This window comes from Punica granatum, chromosome 3 (assembly GCF_007655135.1).
Source record: "Punica granatum isolate Tunisia-2019 chromosome 3, ASM765513v2, whole genome shotgun sequence".
Classification (NCBI taxonomy): Eukaryota; Viridiplantae; Streptophyta; class Magnoliopsida; order Myrtales; family Lythraceae; genus Punica; species Punica granatum.
The window spans coordinates 3,158,022-3,184,665 of record NC_045129.1 but is presented as its reverse complement, the minus strand read 5'-3'; the positions used below and the strand labels follow the sequence as shown (position 1 = coordinate 3,184,665).

At 41.1% G+C, this 26,644-nt stretch overlaps 6 protein-coding genes across 15 annotated transcripts; 1 reads left to right on the top strand and 5 right to left on the bottom strand.

Moving 5' to 3' along the window:
- Positions 1-4,322: 4,322 nt before the first annotated feature.
- On the bottom strand, positions 4,323-6,339 carry LOC116201016 (venom phosphodiesterase 2-like). The gene has a single exon (XM_031532079.1). The coding sequence runs from the start codon at positions 6,118-6,120 to the stop codon at positions 4,693-4,695; it is 1,428 nt and encodes a 475-aa protein (XP_031387939.1). The 5' UTR covers positions 6,121-6,339; the 3' UTR covers positions 4,323-4,692.
- Positions 6,340-9,149: 2,810 nt separating this feature from the next.
- On the top strand, positions 9,150-10,645 carry LOC116200890 (xaa-Pro dipeptidase-like). Of its 2 annotated transcripts, none has more exons than XM_031531851.1 (5): positions 9,150-9,459; positions 9,556-9,605; positions 9,861-9,921; positions 10,261-10,356; positions 10,431-10,645. In XM_031531851.1, the coding sequence occupies exons 2-5, from the start codon at positions 9,571-9,573 to the stop codon at positions 10,467-10,469; spliced, it is 231 nt and encodes a 76-aa protein (XP_031387711.1). In that variant the 5' UTR covers positions 9,150-9,459; positions 9,556-9,570; the 3' UTR covers positions 10,470-10,645. The 2 variants fall into 2 exon arrangements, 1 of the variants encoding a protein (XP_031387711.1); XR_004155759.1 differs by having other exon boundaries at positions 9,152-9,459; positions 9,861-10,165.
- Positions 10,646-11,340: 695 nt separating this feature from the next.
- LOC116200888 (ectonucleotide pyrophosphatase/phosphodiesterase family member 3-like) lies at positions 11,341-13,531 on the bottom strand. The gene has a single exon (XM_031531849.1). The coding sequence runs from the start codon at positions 13,285-13,287 to the stop codon at positions 11,779-11,781; it is 1,509 nt and encodes a 502-aa protein (XP_031387709.1). The 5' UTR covers positions 13,288-13,531; the 3' UTR covers positions 11,341-11,778.
- Positions 13,532-13,931: 400 nt separating this feature from the next.
- On the bottom strand, positions 13,932-17,524 carry LOC116200889 (glutamate-rich WD repeat-containing protein 1). The gene is made up of 12 exons (XM_031531850.1): positions 17,292-17,524; positions 17,047-17,210; positions 16,718-16,796; positions 16,423-16,602; positions 16,193-16,291; positions 15,853-16,021; positions 15,518-15,624; positions 15,295-15,431; positions 15,134-15,206; positions 14,725-14,840; positions 14,504-14,621; positions 13,932-14,374 (listed from the first exon to the last, which is right to left on the bottom strand). The coding sequence occupies exons 1-12, from the start codon at positions 17,337-17,339 to the stop codon at positions 14,243-14,245; spliced, it is 1,422 nt and encodes a 473-aa protein (XP_031387710.1). The 5' UTR covers positions 17,340-17,524; the 3' UTR covers positions 13,932-14,242.
- A 2,143-nt stretch (positions 17,525-19,667) lies between these two features.
- On the bottom strand, positions 19,668-24,205 carry LOC116200886. Of its 9 annotated transcripts, none has more exons than XR_004155758.1 (11): positions 24,031-24,205; positions 23,706-23,919; positions 23,504-23,577; positions 23,253-23,383; positions 22,741-22,864; positions 22,316-22,614; positions 21,732-22,208; positions 21,510-21,644; positions 20,921-21,068; positions 20,267-20,334; positions 19,668-19,956 (listed from the first exon to the last, which is right to left on the bottom strand). XR_004155758.1 is itself a non-coding variant. In XM_031531844.1 (11 exons), exons 1-11 carry the CDS (start codon positions 24,053-24,055, stop codon positions 19,953-19,955), a joined length of 1,449 nt encoding a protein of 482 aa, XP_031387704.1. In that variant the 5' UTR covers positions 24,056-24,204; the 3' UTR covers positions 19,668-19,952. The 9 variants fall into 9 exon arrangements, 8 of the variants coding, with proteins under 8 accessions (XP_031387704.1, XP_031387707.1, XP_031387702.1 ...); XM_031531844.1 differs by lacking the exon at positions 20,921-21,068 and having other exon boundaries at positions 23,706-23,757; positions 23,860-23,919; positions 24,031-24,204; XM_031531847.1 differs by lacking the exon at positions 20,921-21,068 and having other exon boundaries at positions 23,706-23,770; positions 23,860-23,919; positions 24,031-24,190.
- A 319-nt stretch (positions 24,206-24,524) lies between these two features.
- On the bottom strand, positions 24,525-26,136 carry LOC116200885. The gene is made up of 2 exons (XM_031531839.1): positions 25,926-26,136; positions 24,525-25,168 (listed from the first exon to the last, which is right to left on the bottom strand). Exons 1-2 carry the CDS (start codon positions 26,059-26,061, stop codon positions 24,831-24,833), a joined length of 474 nt encoding a protein of 157 aa, XP_031387699.1. The 5' UTR covers positions 26,062-26,136; the 3' UTR covers positions 24,525-24,830.
- Between the last annotated feature and the right edge of the window lie 508 nt (positions 26,137-26,644).

The window sequence follows — 26,644 nt, the reverse complement described above, 5'->3', positions numbered from 1 at the left end:
TATAATATCGGCAGATACTTCTTGTATTCTGCGTGCAATTTTTTTGATAACTCGTGACACCGTTTCCTTCGAATGCTGAAACTTTTCCGCCACTATTGAAAATCGCATACTGTGTGAAATAACCAACAAGAACATGTCGACTTGCTCTTCTACGGTAATACCTTTTCTAGTATCTGTGATGCCACAGCGCAACCGCAATGTGTTGCATAGATTTCTAAACACGTGTAGATTCATTCTGAAGTTTTCGAAGCACCAGACGTCACTCCCTAATAGTTCAACAATATACCATCGTCCTTGAAGTGCAGAATTTCTACATGGCAAGTTCCGTGGAACGGGATTTTCCATCTGATCATATTGCATCATCAAGGAGTAGAACATACGTTGCCTACGTTCATTCTCGTTGTCTCCGAGGTTATTGTCATTGGATGAAGACGTGTCATTACGAGACATACTGTTTGCCAAATGATCGACTATAACTGTGGAAATAAATTCATGAATATATCGTTAACAGTGAAACAATTCAATTATAATCATAACACAATAACATGCAACACACACATAAAATAAAAACTCATCAGCATAAGCAAACACACATAACAAACATCAGTAATACGAGTTCAGTCAGGAAAAATAAAAAAACGTTGTTTTTCGAAAAAAAAAAACCCGGAGAGATCTGATCACGGTTCCCCTCAAAGATGATCCAACTGCAATATCCATTCCATTCGTGACTCCTCCTTGAACCACATGAAAAGTCTTCGGGAGCCCGGATCAAGGAGTGCTTTGCCCGCTTTCACAAACAAGGATTGAGGGATTCTCGATTCCAATTTAGCCAACTCATTGAGGGCTTCCTCGATGCTATTCTTCTCAGGTTTCTCAGGGCTCGATACCGACTTGCTTTTCTTTGCTGATGGTGGGGTGTCCTGTGAATTCTTCGTGAAACTCTCCCTGAATATATCCATGCACTCCTGCATTTGTGAGCTCTAGCTTTGAGATCTTTTCGGCACTCGACGTCGAGACTCGGTTAGAATGAGCTGTGCAACATGGGCGGGGTCTTCACTCTCTTCGGAGCCTTCTTCGAGATCGACATGTTATTTCTGCTTTCCCTTCCCCCTAGATAAGAATTCCTCATTTAATCGGCGTTCTTCTTCTAATGTTAGAGGTGGATCAGTTGAGAATATGCGAAGAGCACCGGTAGCCACGGAAGAACTAAACAGTTGCTTCTGCAAATCGTAGTGCTTGCAGCCCTTGCTCCGGAAAAGTCTTGTACGCCATGTTCTTCTATACAAAGAAGTACGACATTTCTCGAAGGAGATCAGTGACAATTCATTCAAAACAACAATAGCAGCCGAGGCAAAAAAGTAACTACATGTACCTTTATAACATAACCCAAACATCTGGGTCGGTTGTGACGGTGTTTGTGTTTGCATCCTACCCGACGCCTGTATGCTTCACTATTTCAGAAAAGTGGGTGAAATTTGTCTTCATTCTTTGGTACTTGTCCTTAACCTTATGCAAAAACAGTTGCTTATCCGGAAATAGATTCATCATTTCAGCTGTGATCTCTTTCCAAGCATTGGTCTTCCATGTTGTAGTGTGTGTTCTTCTCTGCTTCTCAAGCATTACGTTTAGGAAAGCTAAGTCCATTTCATCACTCCATTCGATGATATTTTCCCCCTTTCGAGCCATGATACATGTAGTTCGTGGAGCAGAACTTCCACAAAGACAAGGCAAAACACAATGAATGATAGACAAACTGACCTTTTAGCATAAAGATAATGCAAAAACGAGCAAAGACTATTTGGGAAAAATAAATGCGCAGCAGTTGGTTCTAAGACAAGCAACGAACTTGTTTACCAGGTAAATTTCGCAACAAAATAATCAGTAACAGAACATGCAGGATTTAGCAAGTTGTATAACAGCAGAGAGCAAAGGCAAAGCACAGTCGTGACTAAACACTTTCAAACTGATCATAAAGGCAAAATAAATGCGCAGCAATATGTTCTAAGACACGTAACAAACTTCTCTACGAGGACAATTCCATAACAAAATAACTAACTCATCCAGGATTTAGCAAGCTGTATGTCCTTGAGAGGAAAAGCAATCACAGGCCAAACTAAACAAATTGAAACTGACCCATGATGCATGCAATTGGTGCATCTTTTCGGTCGGACAAAGAACAGGAAAAACAGAATGAATGACACTGACAATTTCGCAACTAATGCGCAGCAGACTGTAGTCGTCTGAACAAGCAACCAACTTCTCTACCAGGAAAATTTCCAGACAAAATAACTAACAACTCATCTGGGATTTAGCAAGCTGTATAACAGCATAGAAGAAAAGCAATCACAGGCATGACTAAAAACATTGACATTGAGCCATGATGCATGCAGTAGGTGCATCTTTTCGTTCGGACAAAGAACAAGCAAAACAGAATGAATGACAGTGACAATTTCGCAACAAATGCGCAACAGTCTATAGTCGTCTGAACAAGCAACCAACTTCTCTACTAGGACAATTTCGCAACAAAATCAGTAACAGCTCATTCAGGTTTTAGCAAGTTCTATAACACGCAAGAGCAAAAGCAATCACAGTCGTGACAAGAAAAATTGCAAACTGAGCTGGAATTGAGCTTTCAGGGCATTCAATGAATAATTTCATCACATCAGAGCTTCCAATGAGCAGCCAATCGAAGAAAAACACAAAAATCTTCAAACGAGAAGCACAAAAGGAGACAGAGGTCGACGGAACATACCTGAAAGGTGGATGCTTCTCCAAAATCCAGTCTACCGCTTCTTAAAGGAGCAGAGTCGTCCTTGAAGAGCAGTCCGAGGGGGCCCCTACAATAGAAGATTATTCGGGAGATAAGACAACGCGTGCCACAGCACAGTTCTCCGCGAATAACTCCTGACAATTTCTCCTTTTCACTGTGTAGCGCAGCTCCTTTGCCCGTTGCTCGTCACGGACGCACAGTCTGTGAAATCGACGAAATTAACGAAAAGGCAGTGAGGAATCGATGGAATTGACGGAATGGAGGTCAGTAATTCATGAAATTGACGGAACCCACTCACCAATCGGGAGTTTCCACCCTCGCTTTGAGATTCCTGCAGGCAATTTCTTCTCCGTTTCCAACCCTACCGATGCTTCGAAGGAGGAGGAGCTTGACGTTTCTTAGCAAGTTACTTGCCTTCGAACGGTCTTCTGTGGAGAAGCTAACTTTGACCTACCGTTGTGCTACTGGGATCCACTGCTTTGAAAACGCTGAGTTAATTCTGTCGGGTAGCAAATTGAATGGAGTTGAGCTGAGCATTGCTCATTATCCAAACACTAAAAAATTTTAGGTTCATACTTTAGACTACTTGTGCTCTTTGTTATTTTATTATATCAGTCCAAAAGATATAATAAAGATATTAAATTAATTTAGTGATTCTATCCAGCTCAAATTAAATGAATGCATTTTTGGGTTTCCCCGAAAAATTTAATATAAAATGGGGGACTAATTTGACCGGAAAATCTATAAAAGATGAGATCTTGTTGGAAAAATCTATAAATATTACTGGTGTGTTTGGTTTTAGAGTCGAGTTGAGTTTTGATTTTAATTGAGTCGTACTGATTGTGTTGTTGAATTATGAGAAAAAGTGTGAAAAAATAGTGAATAACATGGAGAATTTAATATTAAAAATTGAATTGAATATAATAGAGTTGTATGCATATTTATGTATGGAGCTCACATTTTTTACTTTAAAGATTTGATTTTTGTTGTATAGTGAATAAAGTTAAAGTTAGAGTTAAAATCTGATTGCGAAACCAAACGGAGTGACAAAACTCGGGCCAAGTCAGACCAGTAGGATTATAGTTTGATCTCAAATCAAAATATCGTTAGGGAACTGAACCAATTCGGTCCTATGCAGTTTGGTGCATCTAAAACTTGTGTTACCAAAGCAACTCATTTGGCTGTTGTGAGAACAATAAGAAGTCCTTATCAAGCTCAGCAAACCTTCGTTTCTAAGCTACTCTTATGCAGTTGAACAGTTGATATCTGTCAATCCCTCGATCGTTTCTAGACCGGCATGAAGTCTCAATAGCGTGCCGGATGATTGTGCAAATGCAGAGCAATTTCGGATAAAAGAGAAGCAGCAACACACGCCACATGAACTACGAGAGAATCCAAAGCAATTTGACATTGACTAAACTCTGCTCCAGTTTAGTTGCTAACACCGAAAAAGCTCATAGACGAAAACAAAATTCAGTTGAACTACTCTAGACCGTGTTGAAGGGGATTCATAGATGATTTGCCATCATCTCCATCTCAATTACGACAACAATAAACCACGACATCCATGAGCCGCTCAAGTTTGAACAACCATCCAGCAATATGTCATACTAACATTTTGGACTAAGCAGATGAATAAACAACACCAGAATAAACCTTTGAGATCATCCTACATCAAGCGTTCAACAACATCAAAGCTTCTTACACGCAGAGCTCGTAATCAATGGGGAACCAAAGTTTTGGATGGCGCATTATTTGCTACTCGTATGCACGGCCCGACAGGTGATCCCCAGGAGTCTAAAATCCTTACATTTCTACTCCTATGCGGCATTACAATTCCTACACTAACAGCCATCTATGCTGGCATCGGCATAAGCTTAGTGCCTTTGAAATAATACCCCGAGCCGATTCTCAGATCCACATCAAGGGGTAGACAAGAGAACAGACCGCGGGAACAAATATGACCCGTTATTGGGTGCACCCTGTATCTTCAGGATCGAAGTGATGAGGTTGTAAATCTGAACATTCTCAAAGGACGGGACTTTCCTTCCCTGAGCAAAATTCGGGCCATGGCCAATAAATATGGTGCGCATCGAGAAGATGCTGTTGTCATACCCGTGTGCTCCACCACACTCTTGACGCTCCGATTTCTTCTGTTCCACCTTGAACCCTTCATCAATGAGACCAATTATAGGGGCGATACGATCACTTGCCGCATAGTGGAGCCTGCTCGGAAGGTTTTCTTTAAGGTAAACCTTCAGGTATTTCCCATTGGTAACTTTCCCTGACTGTAGGCCTTCGTTCATCTTCTCTACGACATCAGCTGGCGATACACCCGGTGGTGGCTTAATTGCGAGCGATGAGGTGTTCGACTGGACCCACTCCGGAGGAACTTCGATCCATGGGTTCAATTCATCCAGGAAAATCAGCTTCTTATCGCAGGTGCCCACCATTCCATGATCACCAATCATGATTATGTTAACATCGTCGAAAACCCCTCTTTCTTCCAAACCCTTGATCAGCTTCCCCATCATCTGATCGATCCGCGCAACTGCCTCAGTGATCTGGGGATCATCAGGGCCCACCTTATGACCCTGATGATCAGGATCCTCGAAATACAACGTCATGAAAGCGGGCATTTCCTGGGCCGGCAGATCAAAGTAGCTCAACACGGTGTCAACCCTTTCCTCGAAGGGGACCGACACATTGTAGAACTTACAGAATTCCTTGGGGCACGTCCAAGGGCCCTTGTTGACCTCAGACCCAGGCCAGAAGTAGGTCGCCGCCCGGAGTCCATGCTTGACGACGGTCTCCCACAGCGGCTCCCCGAGCCACCACTTCGGCTCGTGGCTCGCCATGGTGAAGTTATCCCCCGTATTAGGGTCCACAAAAAAGTTATTGATGATACCATGGTAGGCTGGGTACAGTCCGGTGACGATCGAGTAATGATTCGGGAAGGTGAGTGAGGGAAAGACCGGGATCAGGCCCTGTTCAGCCTCGGTCCCATTGGCGATCAGGCGGCGGATGTTCGGGGCGTCGGTCTTGAACTGGTACCCGAACCGGAACCCGTCGGAGGAAACCAGCAGAACCACCGGCCTCTGCAGCTTCACGAGCGGACGGGCGGCCGCTTGGGACTGGGCCAAGGCACCAGCGGTGGAGAGGGCGATGCAGGTGAGGAGGAGGAGGGAGATGAAAACGATGGTGGTGGTGGGCTTCTCTGTCAGGAAAGACTTGCCTTTGGAGGCGGCGGCGGAGGACGAATCCTCTGTGTTGAAGGAGAGGAGGGCAGTCGACGGGGTCAGCGGATCTTCGTCGACGGTGGGTACCGGGGTCTGCTTATCGGAACCCATGTACCCAACAAGAAATCCGGCGAGCTCGAGCTTCGAGGTCTCGAGTTTAGAAAGCAATTTCCTGTTGCCCAACTGAAACTTTCCCTAATTATCAAAGACTGCCTGCCCTCTTCACTTCCTAGTCTCTGCCACTGTGCCAGCAATTCCTTTTTGAACTAATCCAGAAGTTACTCGGGATTGGTGGGTTTCTTGGTTTGCCAAACAAAATCATCAGGTCAAACAAAACTATGGGCTTTCTCTCTCTGTTTCCCTTTTTTTTTTTTTGATATTTTAGTAGTAGCTGAGGAAAAGATGGGGAGATTTTTCGGACCTTTTGTTTTCAGGGTTACAATCACAAAAATTTATTTGATTTCAGAGTTAAAAGTAACTTTGATTTTGATTATGGAAAAAGACAAATATTGTATAGTGTATTGAGTTAAAGTTAAAGTTGACTTGGGAAATGTGTATTTTTATTGTGTAGTGGGTTGAGTTAAAGTTAAAGTTAAAGTTTTTGTGATTGTAACCCTGAAAACAAACGGGTACTTAGGGTTTGTTTGGTTTTAGGATAGTATTTTAGAATCACAATTCTAACTTAACTCTACCCACTACAAAACAAAATAACTCATACAAAGTCAAAGAGTGAACCCCATTTATACCATTTTTTTCCACAACAAAACAACATAACTCATACAAAGTCAAATGGTGAGCCCCATTTATTCCACTCAAAATCAAAATCAAAATCTGATTTTAAAATCTTATTATGAAACCAAACGCAACTTTAACTCAACTCACTACACAATAAAAATACATATTTTTTCAAGTCAACAACTTTAACTCAACACACTATACAACATTTGTCCTTTTTTACAATCAAAATCAAAGTTACTTTAACTTTGAAACCAAACACGTCATATGATGCTAACGCACAGCAATCGAGACCTATGGGCGATTAATTAGCACCATTCCTTCCTTCTTGTTCATTTCTTCACGGCAGAACACGGGAGATAATTCCACACACAAAAACATTTTTCTCTTATCCGTCGATGTATCCGAGGACCATTCACGTACGAGCAAAAGAACAGCTCCGTCTGCTTGAACAGATTAAACCTCAATCCAAAAGGGTCAGTAGCCCTGTATCCTCGTTTCATAAAGGTGTTTAGTACAAGAACTCACGTTTCAGTCCGTCGTCAAGAGTCCTTCTGGTTGTGTACGTGGAAGGATTAAGAAGGGTGTGACCGTAAGTAATTGGACTTGAACTTATCTTTAACTCGAAAAGTCAAGTTGATTGGATGACAAACTCAATTTTCTTGCGTGAACTTCTAACTCAAAATCAAGGGAGATGCGTGTGTGTCCTTCATATGTGTTTGGAGTATTCCTTCCAATCAGATTCTTTTCTGACCCACCAATACCATTGGACTCTGACCGCAAATCCAATTAAGATTTCTCTCCTCTCCTTCAAACCTCCACGTCCTGAACTATACCAACTAACTCATGATTTCAATCATTATGTCAGTCCTAGCTAATATTTTTATGTTCCTTCCACCCATAGTTTAGTTTGTGCAATACATAAGAGATCAGCTTCCTTCATAAAACCAGTTGAAGCCAAGCATGCCCCACTAATTTGACATAATGACTTCGGAAAGATACTCGGTTTCTTGTGTGAACTCTGATATTAAACGTTATTTTGTATACTTTTGGTCCTTTTTCCTCTCACGTGGAATTGCTCCGTCATTTGCATTTACATCAGTTTAGTCAAAAAGAAAGAAAAAAAGGGTCATTCCTAGAGAAAATAAACAGGTATCTACAATTGATTCGGGAGAACAAGTGAAACTTTATACGACCATCGGGGTGAAACTTTATACGACCATCGGGTTACCGTGATGTTTGAACTTGAAGTATATATTATAACATCAGGGCACATGGCCCAACCTACCATATATTTTGAGGGGGGTGGGTTATATGTGATTTTGGAGATGGTGATACCATAGAACCACCTCTTCTATTGGAATCTATTGGACGCTCCTGGACCGATTTAGTCCCAATCGAGGCCACTGGTATGTGTGGTCCTAAACCATGCAACTAGGAAAAAAGAAAGCAGTGGAAAATTATTGGGAAGATGGCTATTAAAAGAGATGCAGCAAAACTTGAAAGTGAGGAGAATGAATCTGAATTGAACCCAATACAGCTGATAATGCCTTCAGTTGCTTGCTTTCAATTAAAACAATGTCCAGGTTAATTTAATTTGATTTAACATAGGCTTCTTAAATGATAAATGAGGAACAATATCTGCCCAAGATCCTTCAAATAAGCAAACACTGTAATTTACGTTTATGATTAAAATACATAGCATAGGAATTCGATCCATATCTCCCTGATAATTCAGTCCTCATCGTTTCTCGATAGTCAACTAAAAAATCTGAAGCCAAACTAGTCAGCCTCTGCTTCCATTGGAGTCTTTTGATTTTATTTTCTCTTTTAGCTAGTCTACCATACTATGCTATCGCCTTATATCGGATGAAACTGAGGTCACCCTCGTACAACCACGTCAATGAAAAAAACGTGTGCCTTGCTAAACCTTGAGCAAGGGCTATAGCTCAGTTGGCAGAGCACCACGTTTACACGTGCGCCAATGATTTTCAGAGGAGTTTGTCCCATCATGGCTTTTTTAAATCCGCCGTCAAATCCCCAAGGCTCAACCCTGGACGTGCAGTGGAAACTACCAACGGGTCACTGTCTATTTTGCTTGTGGTTTTGAACCCGTGACCTTGAGGTTATGAGCCTTAAGAGAGAGCTCGACTCCATCTCGCTTCAATTAGTCCAGGTATGTCGGGGTTTAATCGGCAAGTTCAGTTTGTTTTTTTCCACCTCGAAAATTCTACTGTGTTATTTAATGGACGAGTTTGCCCTCTCCTTCTTGTCCGAATCATACTATCATTGATACGACAAATGGTGAAGTTGCTTGACTGAACATAGTTTAAGGGTCATTCTGAAAGAACATACAGTTTAGTGGCCAAAGTAGAAATTAATTCAATCTCTTCCAATGCCACTGCCACCAAACTCTTTTGGAGCTCACTGTCGAAGATTCGAAGCAGAAGCTCATCGTGCGAGGGGGGAGGAGGAAGAAGAAGGAGGAGCAGAGATGAACAATCGGAGCTAGGAGACCCGGATCGTTCCCTTTGCCTCTTTCTTCTGCTCTTCCAATGGCGAAAGGTGCATCATCACCATCGCCTTCATCCCTTGTACCTCCCACAGTTCCGATGGAGCTCCACGTGAAGAACCGCGAGAAGCTCCTGAGGGCTCTTCGGCAGCATCTCTCCGATTCTTCTCGACCGCTCCGCGGGTGGGTTCGTCTTCCTCCAGGTATAGCATTTAACGCTACGAAATCTTCTAATTAAAAATCCATTCTTTTTGCAAATTTCTATCTGTTTTGGTATGATTCGACTGTGTTGTTGATAGGGAGGTGAGGAGCAAATGCGGCACGACACCGATCATATCGAGCTCTTCAGGTAATGTGGCGAAAAAATCGAACTCTGTTCATTTCTTAGATTCTGGCAGTGGCCGCGATGTTTAATTCGTTTTATTTACTGTCCCAATTTGACCTCTGCATATACAATTGTTTTTGAGACATGTCAGTATTGCCCAGTTGCCACTAAGCCTATGCATTTGATTATTATGTATGTTGCAACTTGATATGCTATTTTGCTTCTGTGGTCTGTCTATTCCATTTAAAATTTAGTCGATTTGTATCATATTGTGAACAGGCAGGAGAGTTACTTTGCTTATTTGTTCGGAGTAACTGAGCCTGGATTCTTCGGAGCTATTGTAAGTTCACTGCTGTTTATAATGCGTGCCGCGTAGGAACATTCCTATTGAAGGGAAGATTCTTGTCATGTCAAAAGTCTTGTACCTCTTTAACTCGTGGGAAGAAGTGTGATAGCTTATTATGATGAATGGCATGTACTAATGTGGCAAAACCTGTCCAATGATATTTTCGTTGAACAACCATGTGTCATAATGAAGGTTCTACGCGACTTGATCTCATAGAGGAATATCTCCATGTGCATTGGTAACTTGAATTTGCCTTTTAGAGCTTCAGGGTCATTGGTAGGGCTGTATACTTTGGAACAATTTTCGAAATTGACATATCTGCCTTTTCTGAAGGATGTTATGACTGCGAATTCTCTTCTTTTTGCTCCAAGACTTCCCGCTGATTACGCTGTTTGGTTGGGAGAAATAAAGCCTGTATCGTTCTTCCAGGTGAGGTGATGATGTAATGTATACACAGGTTTCTCTGAACTCACTTACTGATGCTTTACTATCTTGCTTTGAAGGAAAAATACAAGGTTAAACATGGTTTTTTATACCGATGAGATTACACAAGTTCTGCATCAGCACTATCGAGGAGAGGAAAAACCTCTCTTGTTCCTCTTGCATGGCCTTAACACAGACAGTCACAAATTCACAGAACCAGCCAAATTCGAGGTTATAATCTCTCATTTGTTCTCCATCAAATGAGAGATTATCCGGTCCATTGACTCTCTTATAACAAAAAAAAAAAAAGGAGTTTATTTGCTCTAAGCGTAACCTACATGAATTTATGCTAGTACAAAGCTAATAGACTAATTTAGGGGATCCACCCAGCTCAAATCGAATGAACGGATTCTTTGATTTTCCCCAAAAAATTTCAACAAAAGAGGGGACTAATTTGACTGGAAAATCTACAAAAGACAAGATCTTGTAGGAAAAATAGGCCATGATTTTTCTGACAGTATATTACAAAACTCAGGCCAAGTCAGATCAGTAGGTTTATGGTTTGATACCCAAATAAAAAATATCGTTAGGGAACTGAACCAAACCCTTAGAATACCTGAAAATACGCGTCGGTCCTACGCAGTTTGGTGCATCCAAAACTTCTGTTACCAGAGCGACTCATTTGGTTGTTGTGAGGCCAATCAGAAGTCCTTCTCAAGCTCAGCAAACCTTCGTTTCTAAGCTACTCTTATGCAGTTGACCAGTTTATATCTGTCAATCCCTCGATCATTTCTAGACCGGCATGAAGTCTCAATAGCGTGCCGGATGAAGCTGCACTCCCGATTGTGGAGATGCAGAGCAATTTCGAATAAAAGAGAAGCAGCAACACACATCGATTAAATACGAGAGAATCCAAAGCAATTTGACATTGACTCGACTCTGTTCCAGTTTAGTTGCCAACACGGACAAAGCTCATAGACGAAAACAACATTCAGTTGAATTACTCTAGTCCGTGTTGAAGGGGATTGATTCATAGATGATTCACCATCATCTCCATCTCAATTACGACATCCATGAGCCGCTCAAGTTTGAACGACCATCCAGCAATATATCATACTAACATTTTGACCTATGCAGATGAATAAACAAAACCAGAATAAACCTTTGAGATCATCCTACATCAAGCGTTCAACAACATCAAAGCTTGTTACTTGTGGAGCTCATAATCAATGGGGAACCAAAGTTTTGGACGGCGCATTATTTGCTACTCGTATGCACGGCCCGACAGGTGATCCCCAGGAGTCTAAAATCCTTACATTTCTACTCCTATGCGGCATTACAATTCCTACACTAACAGCCATCTATGCTGGCATCGGCATAAGCTTAGTGCCTTTGAAATAATACCCCGAGCCGATTCTCAGATCCACATCAAGGGGTAGACAAGAGAACAGACTGCGGGAACGAATATGACCCGTTATTGGGTGCACCCTGTATCTTCAGGATCGAAGTGATGAGGTTGTAAATCTGAACATTCTCAAAGGACGGGACTTTCCTTCCCTGAGCAAAATTCGGGCCATGGCCAATAAATATGGTGCGCATCGAGAAGATGCTGTTGTCATACCCGTGTGCTCCACCACACTCTTGACGCTTCGATTTCTTCTGTTCCACCTTGAACCCTTCATCAATGAGACCAATTATAGGGGCGATACGATCACTTGCCGCATAGTGGAGCCTGCTCGGAAGGTTTTCTTTAAGGTAAACCTTCAGGTATTTCCCATTGGTAACTTTTCCTGACTGTAGGCCTTCGTTCATCTTCTCTACGACATCAGCTGGCGATACACCCGGTGGTGGCTTAATTGCGAGCAATGGGGTGTGCGACTGGACCCACGCCGGAGGAACTTCGATCCATGGGTTCAATTCATCCAGGAAAATCAGCTTCTTATCGCAGGTGCCCACCATTCCATGATCACCAACCATGATTATGTTAACATCGTCGAAAACCCCTCTTTCTTCCAAACCCTTGATCAGCTTCCCCATCATCCAATCGATCCGCGCAACTGCCTCAGTAATCTGGGGATCATCAGGGCCCACCTTATGACCCTGATGATCAGGATCCTCGAAATACAACGTCATGAAAGCGGGCATTTCCTCGGCCGGCAAATCAAAGTAGCTCAACACAGTGTCAACCCTTTCCTCGAAGGGGACCGACCCATTGTAGAACTTACAGAATTCCTTGGGGCAAGTCCAAGGGCCCTTGTTGACCTCAGACCCAGGCCAGAAGTAGGTCGCCGCCCGGAGTCCATGCTTAACGACGGTCTCCCACAGCGGCTCCCCGAGCCACCACTTCGGCTCGTGGCTCCCCATGGTGAAGTAATCCCCTGTATTAGGGTCCACAAAAAAGTTATTGATGATACCATGGTAAGCCGGGTACAGTCCGGTGACGATCGAGTAATGATTCGGGAAGGTGAGTGAGGGAAAGACCGGGATCAGGCCCTGTTCAGCCCCGGTCCCATTGGCGATCAGGCGGCGGATGTTCGGGGTGTCGGTCTTGAACTGGTACCCGAACCGGAACCCGTCGGAGGAAACCAGCAGAACCACCGGCCTCTGCAGCTTCACGAGCGGGCGGGCGGCCGCTTGGGACGGGGCCAACGCCGACCTGCTACCGTCGGAGGAGGAGGAGAAAAAGAGGAAGGCGAAGGCACTGGCGGCGGAGAGGGCGATGCAGGTGAGGAGGAGGAGGGAGATGAAAACGATGGTGGTGGTGGGCTTCTCTGACAGGAAAGACTTGCCTTTGGAGGCGGAGGCGGCGGCGGCGGCGGCAGAGTCATCAGAGGCGGCGGAGGACGAGTCCTCTGTGTTGAAGGAGAGGAGGGCAGTCGACGGAGTCGGCGGATCTTCGTCGACGGTTGGTACCGGGGTCTGCTTATCGGAACCCATGTACCCAACAAGAAATCCGGCGAGCTCGAGCTTCGATTAACCTCCAAAATGGATTCTTCCCCCTGATTTCAATCAAGAACTTGGAAGGAGGAGAAATTGGCAGCTGGGATCGGAGGGTTGAGCTTTGATATTGAATGTTAAGATCGATTCATTCGATTGTTGTTGATGATGATGTTGTCCGGTCTGGTCAGATGTTGCTGTCAGAGAAGAGAACCCACACAGAAGACTGAATTTTTTAGTTTGATTATTCATTTTCTTTATTAAAGGTCTATTTTTTAAGGAGGAGAACACAGCAGGATTGAGTCCAAATGAAGTAATGCTACCCTGTTGATCCACCAAAGATTCCTCATTTTAGTCAAAAAAAAAAAAGAAGATAAAAAAATGGTGGGGGAGGAAAAAAGCCCAAGGCCCTTTCTATTTCTCAAATTCATCCATTTTTATTCTCGTGAAGAGTTGGGAATTATTTTAAAAAATAAATATAGAATTAAGGCCCAAATTTGTCAGAATGGAAAAAGCCCCAGCTTTCATGCTGCAAGTTTTTCCCTTTTTGGTTAAATATTGACAGTTTTTCTTATTTCTGGCAACAAAGGTTAGTCCGGTTAGCATAATATAATCTTAGGTATAGAATAATCAAATCTCAAGCATAACAATTGAATGAGCTGCCTTACTAGAAGAAACAAAGAAATAATTCATATGAACCGATACAGTTAACTCGAGAACACGATAAAAAAATGGATGAACATCAGATTGTACACAATCGACTAGACCTTACTAGAAGAAATAAAGAAATAATTCATGTGAATCCGATACATTTAACTCAAAGACATGATCAAAAATTGGATGGACATCGTATTATATGGGTTGGGGGATTACATTTAAGTCCAAACTGGGACATCAAGTGCAAGGTCCACCCGGGATATGTATAAGGACGGTCCACCAACACCAACCACAACTTCTAAGAACCATCTGAGGGAAGAGTCGTCTGTATGTTTGAGGGCATTAAGATGTTGAAACCATCAAGTGCTGTGGAGACTATCATCCCAGGTATCTGAGTGTGCCAGTGAAGTTCCTTCAAGTCTTTTTGCCCCTGTTATAACAAGAGAAGCCAAAGTTGTCATTTCATTTCTATCTTAATGATATGAGATCATATTGCAGTTTTCTCCTTCCATTTCCATCACATTTCTGCACACTTGTTGAGCCATGAAATGATCATTACCTGGTGAATGAAGAGCAGTTGCGGAGGCAAATTTTCTGGGGCATTGACCTGCTCTTTGGTCTTGGCTCGGAACTCTGCCTCCTCTTCCTCATCCTTCTCCAGCGAAAGATCCCATATTCTGGTTATTGAAGGGAAAAAAAGCCAATTAGACAAGAATCAGAGCTTGCAAAATATAAACTATTCTATCTATTAGTTTTTGCCCCAATTTATTATAAACTTACGTCAGCTGATTGTCTGCTGATGACACTGCCAGAGTTGATGCTTCATGCGGGCTCCACTCAATTGAGGTAACTGGGTGTTTGTGATATTCAAAATGCGCCACCACCGAATCACCTTCCTGTGAAAGGATCAAGAAGAAAGCAAATGATCAAATAACACTTCAAGTTAAAACTAGTAGAGTTGCATCTCAATGACATGAAGCTTTTTGCATTTCCTCACTCGGCTGAAAAATTGGCATTTGGAGATTAAAATCGACTGTATCAAAGATCCAAGCTGACCAAAGTGAGCATAGAATCAAGTTGGATGTGGTTTTGTAAATACTGGGAGCACGAGGAAAACACGAAATTTTCAAGAAAGAGTCCACGTAAAATAAATTCGAACATTCTCCCATCCCCAAAAGTGTGATCATACCTTGAGCATTCTAAGATCACGAATAGAAAACGATCCATCATCACTTCCTGATGCCAACATACAGCTAGCAAGCCTGATCAAAATTCAACTATCACGGAGGTCATCTTACATGGACTTACAGGTATGTAAGGTGCATTAGACAAATAAAGATTTCTTAGAACCTGTTCCATGAGATGACATTTACATCCGCATTATGAGCCTTGAAGGACACAACTGGCGATTTCTGCTTAATATCCCATATCGCGATGTTTCCATCCACAGAACATGAGGCAAATACATTTGGCTCCGTGGGGCTCCACTGCATGGATAAGAGAAGCCATTAGCGTCACCCACCATTTGTGAGCAGCTGAATACGAAAAGCAGAGCACCATTTATGTATGGTACCTGTAGGTCTTCCACACTTGCAGAATGTCCACGAAAAGGAGTTGAATCAACATTCCATGTCGAGCCAGATGTTGGTTCCCACAAATGAATGCAACTCTTGCAGTCACCTATGAGTAAGGCAGGAGCATGTTTGAGAATACTAGCCTCATATCCACATACATCATTGCAAGTATAGAGCTCCCCGCGAAGCACGTGTAGGTGTAGTTACATGTTGAATAAGCAATGTTTCTTTCCCCAGCTTTAACTAGTCGACCAACTGATGGTGATATAGAAGAACAAGAATTTTTGCATACTCAGCCCCAGTTTTTAAAGGAGAAAAATTGACTTATCAGTACCTGATATCAGCCTCCCTGGAACAAGCGGACTCCAGTCTATAGCATAGCCTTCGTCTTTGTGACCACCTAACTTAAGCAATGGAGCCTGATTGAAAACTGATGAAGATCCCTGACTACCTTCTGTTTCCGATTCAGCCAATGCATTCAAATGGGAGCTGAAGTCCCAAATCTGCATCAGTAATTAACAAATATGGATAATTACTGGTAGCAGAGTGGGAGAAAAGTTTCCCAAAGGGCTTGCATACGTGTCATAATTAATTAAATAAATCAAGTAAGAGTGAATCAAAAAGGATTTTTCCAGAAAAATAACATTAGACTATGGATCAGACATTTCCCCTACCTGCACATGACCGGTATCTGCCCAGGATGCACATATATGAGGATTCTGCGACATGGCTCGTATACGGTTAACACATCCTTCATGAGATGCCTTGCGCAGCTGCACAATCAAAATGATAAAAGTTTATTTACCAAAACTAACGGGACAAGACTGCTTCAACACCCAAATGGACCGTAAGATGAGATGCATAAGCATGAGAAGAACGCAGCAAAAGGATAGAGAAACTTTGCCTGCAAATGTGGCAAACCAGATCCACCGAGCTCATCATCACTATCTTCATCACTGTCACTGCTATCACTCTCCATATCAGACTTGTCTGCGGCCGATTTAGATGGCACTAATTCACGTCTTTTACCACTGATGTTGGTTATCTTAAATATCCCAATTGAGTTGTATGAAGGTTTCTCCGCCTGCAGATACACATTTTGACATCAAACTAACCACAAGTTTCTAATCTGTCATTACAGAGATAAACTATAGGATATAGACGAATTTGATCAGCAGAGTAGTGAGAAGTAAACCCACCTGAGTCCCCGCAACAAAATATGCAGTATGCGGAAACTCAGTCCGCACCAGTCCCAATGAATCACGAACTACATCAAAACTGTCAAATTGTTCAAATCGCACACATAAGAACAGCTTCAATCTCCCTTCGAGGAGGGTAACCACCAGAAACAATTATGTACAACAATTTATTTCCAACGACCAGCATGAATCAGCTTCGATTGAACTAAAAATAACAAAAAGCACTGAAAGATCATTCTTTTTAGATGAAATTCTCTGCAAGTTTACAGAAAATAAATCGAATCCCTGAAAAGTTCAAAATTCTTCCTTTTTCAAAATGCTTATCACACCTGAGGCAGGGCCAGCCTATAGAGAAAGCGTGGAGAGCATTGTAAGCAGAAAGGTCACACTGAAGCTCTTCTCCTTCCTCCAACTTATCCACTCCGGGCTGCCACACCTCCGCAGGCATCGACGGCACCGATGAAGACGAGGAACCATCTCCCCTTTTCGATTCCTAATCAAAATCTTCTCCATTAAAGAAAAAAAAACTAATTCCATTGAAAATCAAAAACGGAGCAACAGTAACAACACAAACCTTGTTCTTCCTCTTTGCTTTCTTCGGATTCTTCAAGCTCCGAACCATTTTCTCTTCGTATTTCAGCCGGAATCAGAACGGAAGCGAGCTCTTCAAGAGGTGGACAGGGTTTCAGAACGGTAGGGTTGAAGCGTGAGGAGGGACAAGAAACGATTGCCCACCGCAATGGCACCTCTGTAATTTTTTAATAAATGATGGGCTATGTATTTCCATGAGGGATTCAGCAATTTTTTTCCCTTTTTTTTAGCAATTAACATCGCTCAATTTGGAGCTATATATACTAAGAGAACCAATTTTCACATTTAGATTATGCATCAAACTAGAGGTGTGACCGCGTTACGCACGGGATCAATAATAAGTCAAAATTGAATATTAAATCTCCTCTAAGTGTGACGTGAATTATTTTTCGTATTGTTAAGTAAAAAAAAAAAGGACAAAAATTGTTGATAAAAGAGGGCGAGAGAGAAAACGGGTTAAAAAAGTTATGATTAATTCGGAGAGAAAGGAGAGAAATATGGAAAGAACAGTGGAAAGTGAAAGAGAGTAGTTACCGTTTTAAATTATCATTATATCCATGATAAAAAAAAACTCTTAATTAAAAGAATTATCGAAATATGGGCAAAATGAGAAGTCGAAAATTACACTACTCACCTCTTTTCTAGTACCAGTAGATATACACGTGTTACATGTGAAAAGTTCTTTTACCATATTATAATAAATATAAATACCAATAAAATGAGAGGAAAATATATAATTTAAAATTTATAAGAAAATATGAATATGTAGTTATCTTATTGAATATAATTATTGAAGTGATTCAAATTAATAAATATTTAATTACTAAATTAATTATTAAAATTACGGATAAAATAATTTTCTTATTTAAATTAAACTTAACTACATTTAGTAAAAACGAAAAGTATGTTGAGGTACTTGAAAAATTACCCTCGTAAAAAAAAGTACATAAATGATAATAATGGTGATGAAGAAGAAGAAGAAGAATTAGACTTACCATATCATACCATTAAGTAATTATATGATATGTGTATAAACAAATATAAAATAAAAATTATATCAAAACCCCAATGGAAGATATACATGCCACATTGAAAATATATATTATCGAAAGGGAATATGAATATAGACAATTTTCAAAAAATATATGTCAGATTAATACTTCATCATCCTCTTGTTAATACAAAACTGAAAGGTTAACACAATACATATAATTTATAATAAATATTAGAATAACCATGAAAATCGTTTTGTCAAACTTTTATATATTTTTGGACAAATAATCAAATCAAAATGGAGGAAAATTTTTCAATTCTAAAATTAAGACAAAAGAAATTGCATTATATTTTTCTTTTATTGTATGTACAAACTACTTTAATTAAAGTTCTTGATGTGAAATTAAATATATCATGAAAAAGAATTTCAAAATATGGAAGAAATTATTAATATAATTGAGCTGAAAAATAAGCAAAAATATTATATCGATCAATTAGAATATATGGTTGATGATGTCTTTTGGATTTTTAGTATTTGATTTAGATATTAAGCCGATATTTTGAAATTATTTCTTTCCAAGTTCAGTTATTATATATAGCCAAGAAGCAGGCAAATTCTTTATATAATTTTGAGTTGGTCGCAGTAATCTACTTCCTTGTCTTCGGTTAATGACCACCACGTACTTCTAATATCTCCGCTCTCCTCTCATTATGTTAAATTTGTTCACCCTAAATATTAATAGTTATATTATCATTCTGAAATTCAAAACTCATTAGATTCATACATAGCCAAACATATCTGCATATCCAACCAGATTTGTATGCCCAGTTGGAGATTTTATGAGAACCATAATGAGTGATTTCATCAAAATAAAATATCCTTTTTTGGATAATGAAGCCGTTCTCCGATAAACAAGTGCAGGTAGTTTTTTTTTTTTTTTTTTAATTCGCGAGTAATGGAATTGATCCGGACTGCCTAATGATTTAGCCCGTGAATGCTTGACCCGAATGCCGTATGAGCCGTTCCCATGCTGCTTCGATTTGCGAGGAATGGAAGATCGAGATAGAGTCGCCTGAATTTAAAGCCCGGAGGAAAGCTGCGAGCCATAGCCAGGTGCTCGTAATACTGGAGGCCCTGCCTGAATGATGTGGTCGCTCGTAATGACAGTCACAAGGCTACCGTTCGAATATCTCACACTGGAAGTCGTGGTAAGGTGACGTGATAAGCTGATGATAATTGGGACGGAATGGATCTGGAGGTGCGAAGAAGCTTATGCATTGGACCTTATTACTCATTCGTGGACTCTATAGATATCCCTCAAATGCATGGAGGTGTCATGAAAGGATGCTGCATGGAAATATAGTGTTAACAAAACTGTAAGCATCAACGGGATTGAGGATCTCTTGTTCCAATTTGCAACTCGATCAATCAGAGACATTCTTTGGAGAATCATTGTGGTTTCACATATTGAATATCATCACTAAATTCTCAACTTTGATCTACGTATATATTGAATATAAATAACAAGGAAATATGCACCGGTTAACCGAAAATAGAAACCAAGCTCTCGATGAGAGGAATCAGTTGGAGTCCTAACTTCTCTCCTCCAGACACTGCTAGCTAATTTTACCACCAGCAGATAGACGTGTATTATCTGCAAATCAGTTAACGAGATGATATCAGTAGCGCTAATCGGCATCAATACATTGGAAAAGGAACTTGTCGCATCGCCCAACAAGTTCCCAAGTCGGATCACTTTAAATATATGGCTTCTCAAACTGGTGTAAGTTTGTGCATGTTAGTAAGCCTAACCCGACTCAGTGTCCAGTATGGTTCGCTAAACTTATTACCGAAAATGTTCTTGTTTCTTGCTAGAAAAGGTGTTGTTGCAGGTTTTTGCAATTTAAATTTAGAGAGGACCAACCAAGTAAGAGGTTTTGATGGGATGAAGAAGCTGCACGTACCTGTTCATCCCTTGCCTGGTGAAAAGAACCAAAGCTCCAAATCCTACCATGATCGCAATTTTCATCACCTGATAGAGAAACAACAAACCGAAATATATTTTCAGAAGTCATTTCTTCGGCAGACTGTAAAAGAATTCACGTGTTAGGCTTTCCTTTGACGTTACTGATAACACGAGCATTGCTTAAACATCAAGGTGGACTTCTCTGTAATTCTAGATTGACTCTGCACATCTTTTGACATAACAAATGAACAGTAACTTCTGTTTTGTTTTCTCTTAAATGAACAGAATAGATAAAATTACCAAACGGACATGCTTGGGGACAAGCAAACAGAACCGAGCAACAAGGTCAACAATAATTTCTCTATGTTGGGAATTGTCTGTTAACTTATTTTTTCTATTCAGATAGAATGAAAAATCCCTGTCAATGAATAATGCCGAGTTCTGCCTCAAAGTCGCAGATGGCATATGCGGCAGCATCCCAGAAACCGTCCCATGATGACATTGGAGAAGGAGAGGAGGATTTTGAAGAGAAGCTGGCATGCAATTCAATCTTTATGCTTAACCCGGCTTATCTCGTTACATCAATATTGATCCTAGGTATCTCATCTGGGTCTGTGTCATTTATTGGTGCTTCAACTAAGTTGGCTCGCACCCAATATACGAATTATCAAGCTTGCTTGGGATAGGTCTGTCCTCATCAGCGCTAAATGTGCTCGTCCTCTCCATGAGGCTTCCCACTTGCTACCTCAAGAAGGCCTTCTGCTGGGGTTTCCTCCTTACCACATTATCTGCAGTTTTTGCTGCAATCACAATACAGTCTGCGGATTATATTGTGCCAGGACCCATGGGATTTGCTCTGGATCTGGGTTACTTCTTGCTCAACTTTTTCCATTCTCGCGCTTATCAAAATAACTATTGATGGAGCGTATTAATTGATGTGCATAGGAAATTGTATGATCTACTCAAAAACTGTAAGGTCTAAGATGACCGTGGAAGTACTTGATCACAGTGAACTCTGCAAGCTCTCCTGGATTTACGGTACATGTCGGAAATACTATATTAAGGTCCGAAGATTATCCTCGGATCATTTTCATATGAATAGAAATTACTTTGGTTGATGGAGATAATCACCTTCAGGAAAGGATCATCAAGAAATGACTGATCCAATGAACTGGCTATGTATCAAGCGAATGTATATAAAATTTCCATTTCATAAAAGTATAGGAAAAATTATATCTGACCTGTCCAAGTGGTCCACCCGAAGGGTCAGCATCTGCTTTGCGGCTGCTCTCGGGTTTTCTCTGCCTGGAAGCAGATGCCTTATCCTGTTCTCTATTGTTCATCTCGATATCTGACCTGCTGACGACTCCAACTAGCTGGAACAATTCATTATTCAGATGTCACGTAATAATTAGGATTTCAATTGACCACGCCACAAATCGAACTCTTTCGGCTTTATATACCTTTTCTAGCGTGTTAGGGGTCATAATACTTTTCTTTTCTTGACAATTGCCCGTTCGAATCATCTGACCTTCCATCAGATGCATCATTTTCTTCCCACCAGTTGTCACGCAAAAGTTGCTTGGTTCATCTAAGAACATCCACTGCCTTGATCCTTCACTGGAATAATCCTCCATGTTTCCATGGTAGCTTAATAATTTCATTTCTTCATTCTTATCGGAACTCAGAGCTTGAGCCTTCCATGATTGTCTTCCATCACGAGGTTCACCACTGAGAGTTCTTCCTGAAATGATAGCAGATTCCGTCTCTTCTACTCGGCCTGCTTTTTCATGAACTGCTGAGTGTTGGTTCTGTAAAGAATCAATTGAGCAAACTGCAGTTGCTCTTTCTTTTGATTGTTCATTACTTGGAAGAACTTCCATTTCGTTCTTGGTCAGTTTTGGTTTAGTAGGGGGAGGTTTTATGCGAGGTCTCTTGTCCTGATTCACCAAATTCAACAAATTCAGTACTAGAGAAGAATAGATAACAGGCTTTCACTACGTTGTATAGGATTTGTAGGCAAGAAGCACGCTAGGAACTGGAATACCTGAGCTAGACTAGTTTCAAAGGCACTTATCATTTTCCTTACATTGCTTGGAGTCTTCTCTTGCATGCCCTTCGTCTCCGTGTTTCGAGCAGCACCTTGCTCCGCTTTAGAATGAGAGATCATAAACGATTTTGCAAAAGTAGCTGGTGGCTTGGACACCGAAGTAGAAGAAGAAGCTTTTTCACCATGAAGGCCTCTTCTGGTAGCAGCCTCAGGAGGAGATATTTTCTCCCTCTTATCTAGAACCTCTGTGGATTCAGATTCAGCTGCAGAAGCTTCGGCCTTTTGTCGGCTAACTGCTGAAGTATATGACTTTTGTTTATATCAAGTTTCTTCCCGATCCTTAGACACGGATTCTCATTTGTTTGAAACGATGTTGTGCTTCTTTCATGATATCCTTCTAAGCAGGTGAATAAGGAGCTTACCCGAAACTCCACGCGTACAGAGCAATGCTGTTGCAGCGTCTCTACCAATGTCAGTAGCTTTGTCTGGACCCTTTGAGCTGTCATTGATTAGATCACCGTGTTTCTTTTTCAGTGCAGATAGTCTCTACAAACAATTATCTATAGCCTCATTATAATCAAAGGGTAACAGAAAGATAAGCAATCACAGACTTGATTCACAGCAGCTGAATTTATCGAGGGATACAATGCCAACTAGAGCTGACCATGAATTACTGCAAAACTAAGCATTGAAACATCAGACACCGGACAAATTAGAAAGATGAGAAAGAAATGCCGAAATTGATACCACAATTAGCAGCAAGGCAAGCAAGTTGCTCCCGGGGTCCAGAGTTTGATGGCAAGAAGTTATTATATTGTGACATTACAATGTATACTTCCATTATCTGTATTCGGGTGAAAATTAGAATAGTTGCTCCTCGTGACACTCGCAAACATAGGATGAATGAAACCCATAACATGGTATAAGAGCATACCATCATTCGGATACGGGATTGCTCTTCTTCGCTGAGGACAAACTGCATCTTCAGATGCATTTTCCCACCTCCTTCAAGGTGGAATATCTCATCCCAAATGCCCTTCTCAACGACCAGTCTCGTCTCGACAACTTATCCGCAACCCAAACCAAAACGAAACAAAAGGAAAACCTTCAATAGCCTTATAAAAGATCGCAGGTGGTAATATTATCGAAAAATAAAGCAAACCCAAAACAACTCAATTGCTTTACCTGTGCATGATATCTCATGCCCGTTGCTGTTTAGAAGTTTCACGACCAAATTCTCACGAAGGGTGGTTAGTGGGCTGCTTATATACATTGAAAATAGTCGCACGAAGAACACATTACTATAACTACCCATTTAAAAGCTCAGCTGCTAGAACAAAAGATAACAAAGGCTCAAACTCGAGGCTTGAATGATTAGCAGTAGTACATTGACAAATCTCCATTTTCTGATGCTTGATACTCTCTTCTTCCCATAGTTACTGCATTCCGCAACTTAAACCCACAAACATCAGACAGGGACAAAGCATCTAAGCATATGAAAAAAGAACAAAAAAAAAAAAGAGATACGATCAATGTAGAACCTCTTATGGAAGTCCAAGAAGGCGGTGTCGAAGAAGGTGGAAGATCCACGATATCCGAAACTGGAACATACCCAAAAGAAATTATGATCCCTCGTGCACGAAAGGGAGGAAGGAGGGAACATTGTTCTTTCTTAAAGTTACAGGACATTGACAAGATACGACCGTTAGTACCTGAAATTTGAATTGTTCCCGGCATTAGAGGAGTGCCGGAGAAACAGACTTGTGTGAATCACAAAGCAGAGGCGGTAGCTCTGAATTTGCTGTCAATGAAACATGAGAATTTCAGACAGTTTGATGGAGATCTGCTCAGATAGGGGGCAGATGGAGAGGATTGCGAAGGGAAATGTGGATGTGGTGGACATTTGAAGGAAGGGAATATGGCGGGTCCCCCCAAATTCCAACTTGGCAGGATAGCCTCCTCTTGCCAAATCTCGAGTTTGTCTTACTTTGTCCTACATTATTGCATCTTCCCTCTTGCCCTCTTCTACCTGAGTGATAAAAGAGCACGAAATCTAACTACTAGTGCGAAATCGCATTCGATGTAACATTCGTAACAACATTTTATTATGTTTCCATTTTGACTCCTATGCATCAAACAATTGCCAAACTTTATGGCTGCTCTCTTTAAGATTACAAAATTGACAGTTTGTCCTGTGCATACATGAATGAAGAAAGAACACGATTAAACAATTGTTTGGGTGCAATGAGGACGCATCAGATGTCACGATTCACTTACATGGAGTAATACCCATTAATCGAAAGTAGTTTCAGTCACGAACAACTGGATACAGTATGCGCCCGTAATGAAGCATTGCACGTTAGCCCTGAGCACATAATGTTTTCGTTGTGTACGATTAGCAAGAATCAACATTATCCCTAGTTCCTACCACATCAATCAGTTAAGGAACTCTTTCAGCAGAATTACATCAATTGCATCCTGGATGTCCTGCGATACTTCGAAAGCACCCAAACTACAGGCTCGGAACAGATTTGCCCCGGATAAACTTTTTGAGAATGGCTTTATCCTGATCAATTTGTCTCTTCTCTTCAGGATTCTTGGGTGTCAGGTTTCTCTTCTCCTCCAACATCCACTGGAAAAGCTCCCTTTGTTGTTCTTCTGAAATTGGTTCCCGAACTTTCACGAGCTCTGCAATTGGCACAGCATCTAAGTAATCTTCATCGGCCGTCCAATCATTTAAGCTCGTATCCGTAGCGACTGGAACTTCTTCCACAGTTTCCCTCTTCTTAGCATCGACAGGAGTGGCAGATCTTGTCGCGTCCTTCTTCTTTGGCCGAGCAAACATATAGGCTGTACCAAGTAAAATAAAAGTACAGTCACGATAAAACAATTTGAAACAACTTCTACTTGTACAACTGGTACTTCAACTTCAACAGATTTATATAAAACCTTAAAAGAAACTCGGGAAGTGAACCACTGATTTCAGGTAAGGAACTATAGAAATGAACCAAAACAATCAGCACGAGTTTCTGTATCGCATGATTGCAGGTTTATCCTCCTAATCAAACTTTTGAAATGATCATTGATTTATTTTTGCAATCTCGAAACAGCTTCATACAAGAAGATCCAGCCCAAGTGACGATCAAACCAATTCTCATTTGACTTCTACAACAGATTACCCCACATTTTTAAACAAAAGGGCGAATCTTCAGACATGAACATCATTATAATTAGCTCCCACTGAGAGAGAGGAGTTCCGAAAACGACCAGGGAGACAACCGAACAAGCCCAAAAATGCTCTTTCATTCTAAATCATAAAAAACAACAGTTAGGTGAAACATCTTCATGGTCATTTCATCAAACATTTCAGCCGCGTAGCTGAAAAAAAGATAACTTTCCAAATTCCACAGCCTATAAATGGAAAGCAGATGGCTAAAACATGAAATGCGGCAAGACCCATGATTACTTTCATTGACGTGAATTTTTCCGTATACATTGGACATTTACTGAAAAATCAAGAACATAGTGGGAGACGCAGAAAATGCATCAGTCGGGCATCTACATAAAGGAGAAACTCGGGTGAAGCAAGAGTGAGCTGGGAACTGACCACCGAGAGCGAGATTAGAAATCAAGAGGACGCGCCAAATGAGCTTGTATCGCCGTGTGACCGATTCCTTCGGAAAAGGAAACTCCGGAGGCGGCGGCGGCGCAGGCGGCGGTGGAGGCCGAGGAGCTGACTCCATGGTCCTCCCTCCTTAGTCTTTGAGTTTGACCGTGATTACTTCTCCCCTCCACCTTCAATTACTTCTTTCTTTTGGAAATGGTCGTGGGATGGGTTTGTAATTTAATCTTATATTTTTGTTTCTTATAATTTAGTCCTCCATCTTTATTTTTATTTCTATGAGGCAATTGCTTTGAAAGAATTACACATTGCCTACTAGGCTACGAGTCATTGCCAATTTAAGCCCCCAACATGGGACATCGGCCCAATGGCCTCACAACATCCGAATTTCTAAATGGAATTGTCTCCAAGTTGAGTTTTTTCTTTCCTTTTTTTTATTTTTTAATAAATTACAAATTCTAGGATCGGCCCTTTATAATTATATATATATAAAAGATATCCAGCATGACTATCAATTACCATGCGTGAAGTATGTACAAGTCCATTTTCTCAACGTGTACCCATAGAAATCATCTTATTTGGCTTTGAAAATGTGGTCAAGGCGACTAATGATGTAAATAAACGAAAAGGAACAACCAGGAATTTCATGGTGATTGGTTATCCAAATTTTGATGGAGATGCAAGGATGCAAGGATGCGTAATTC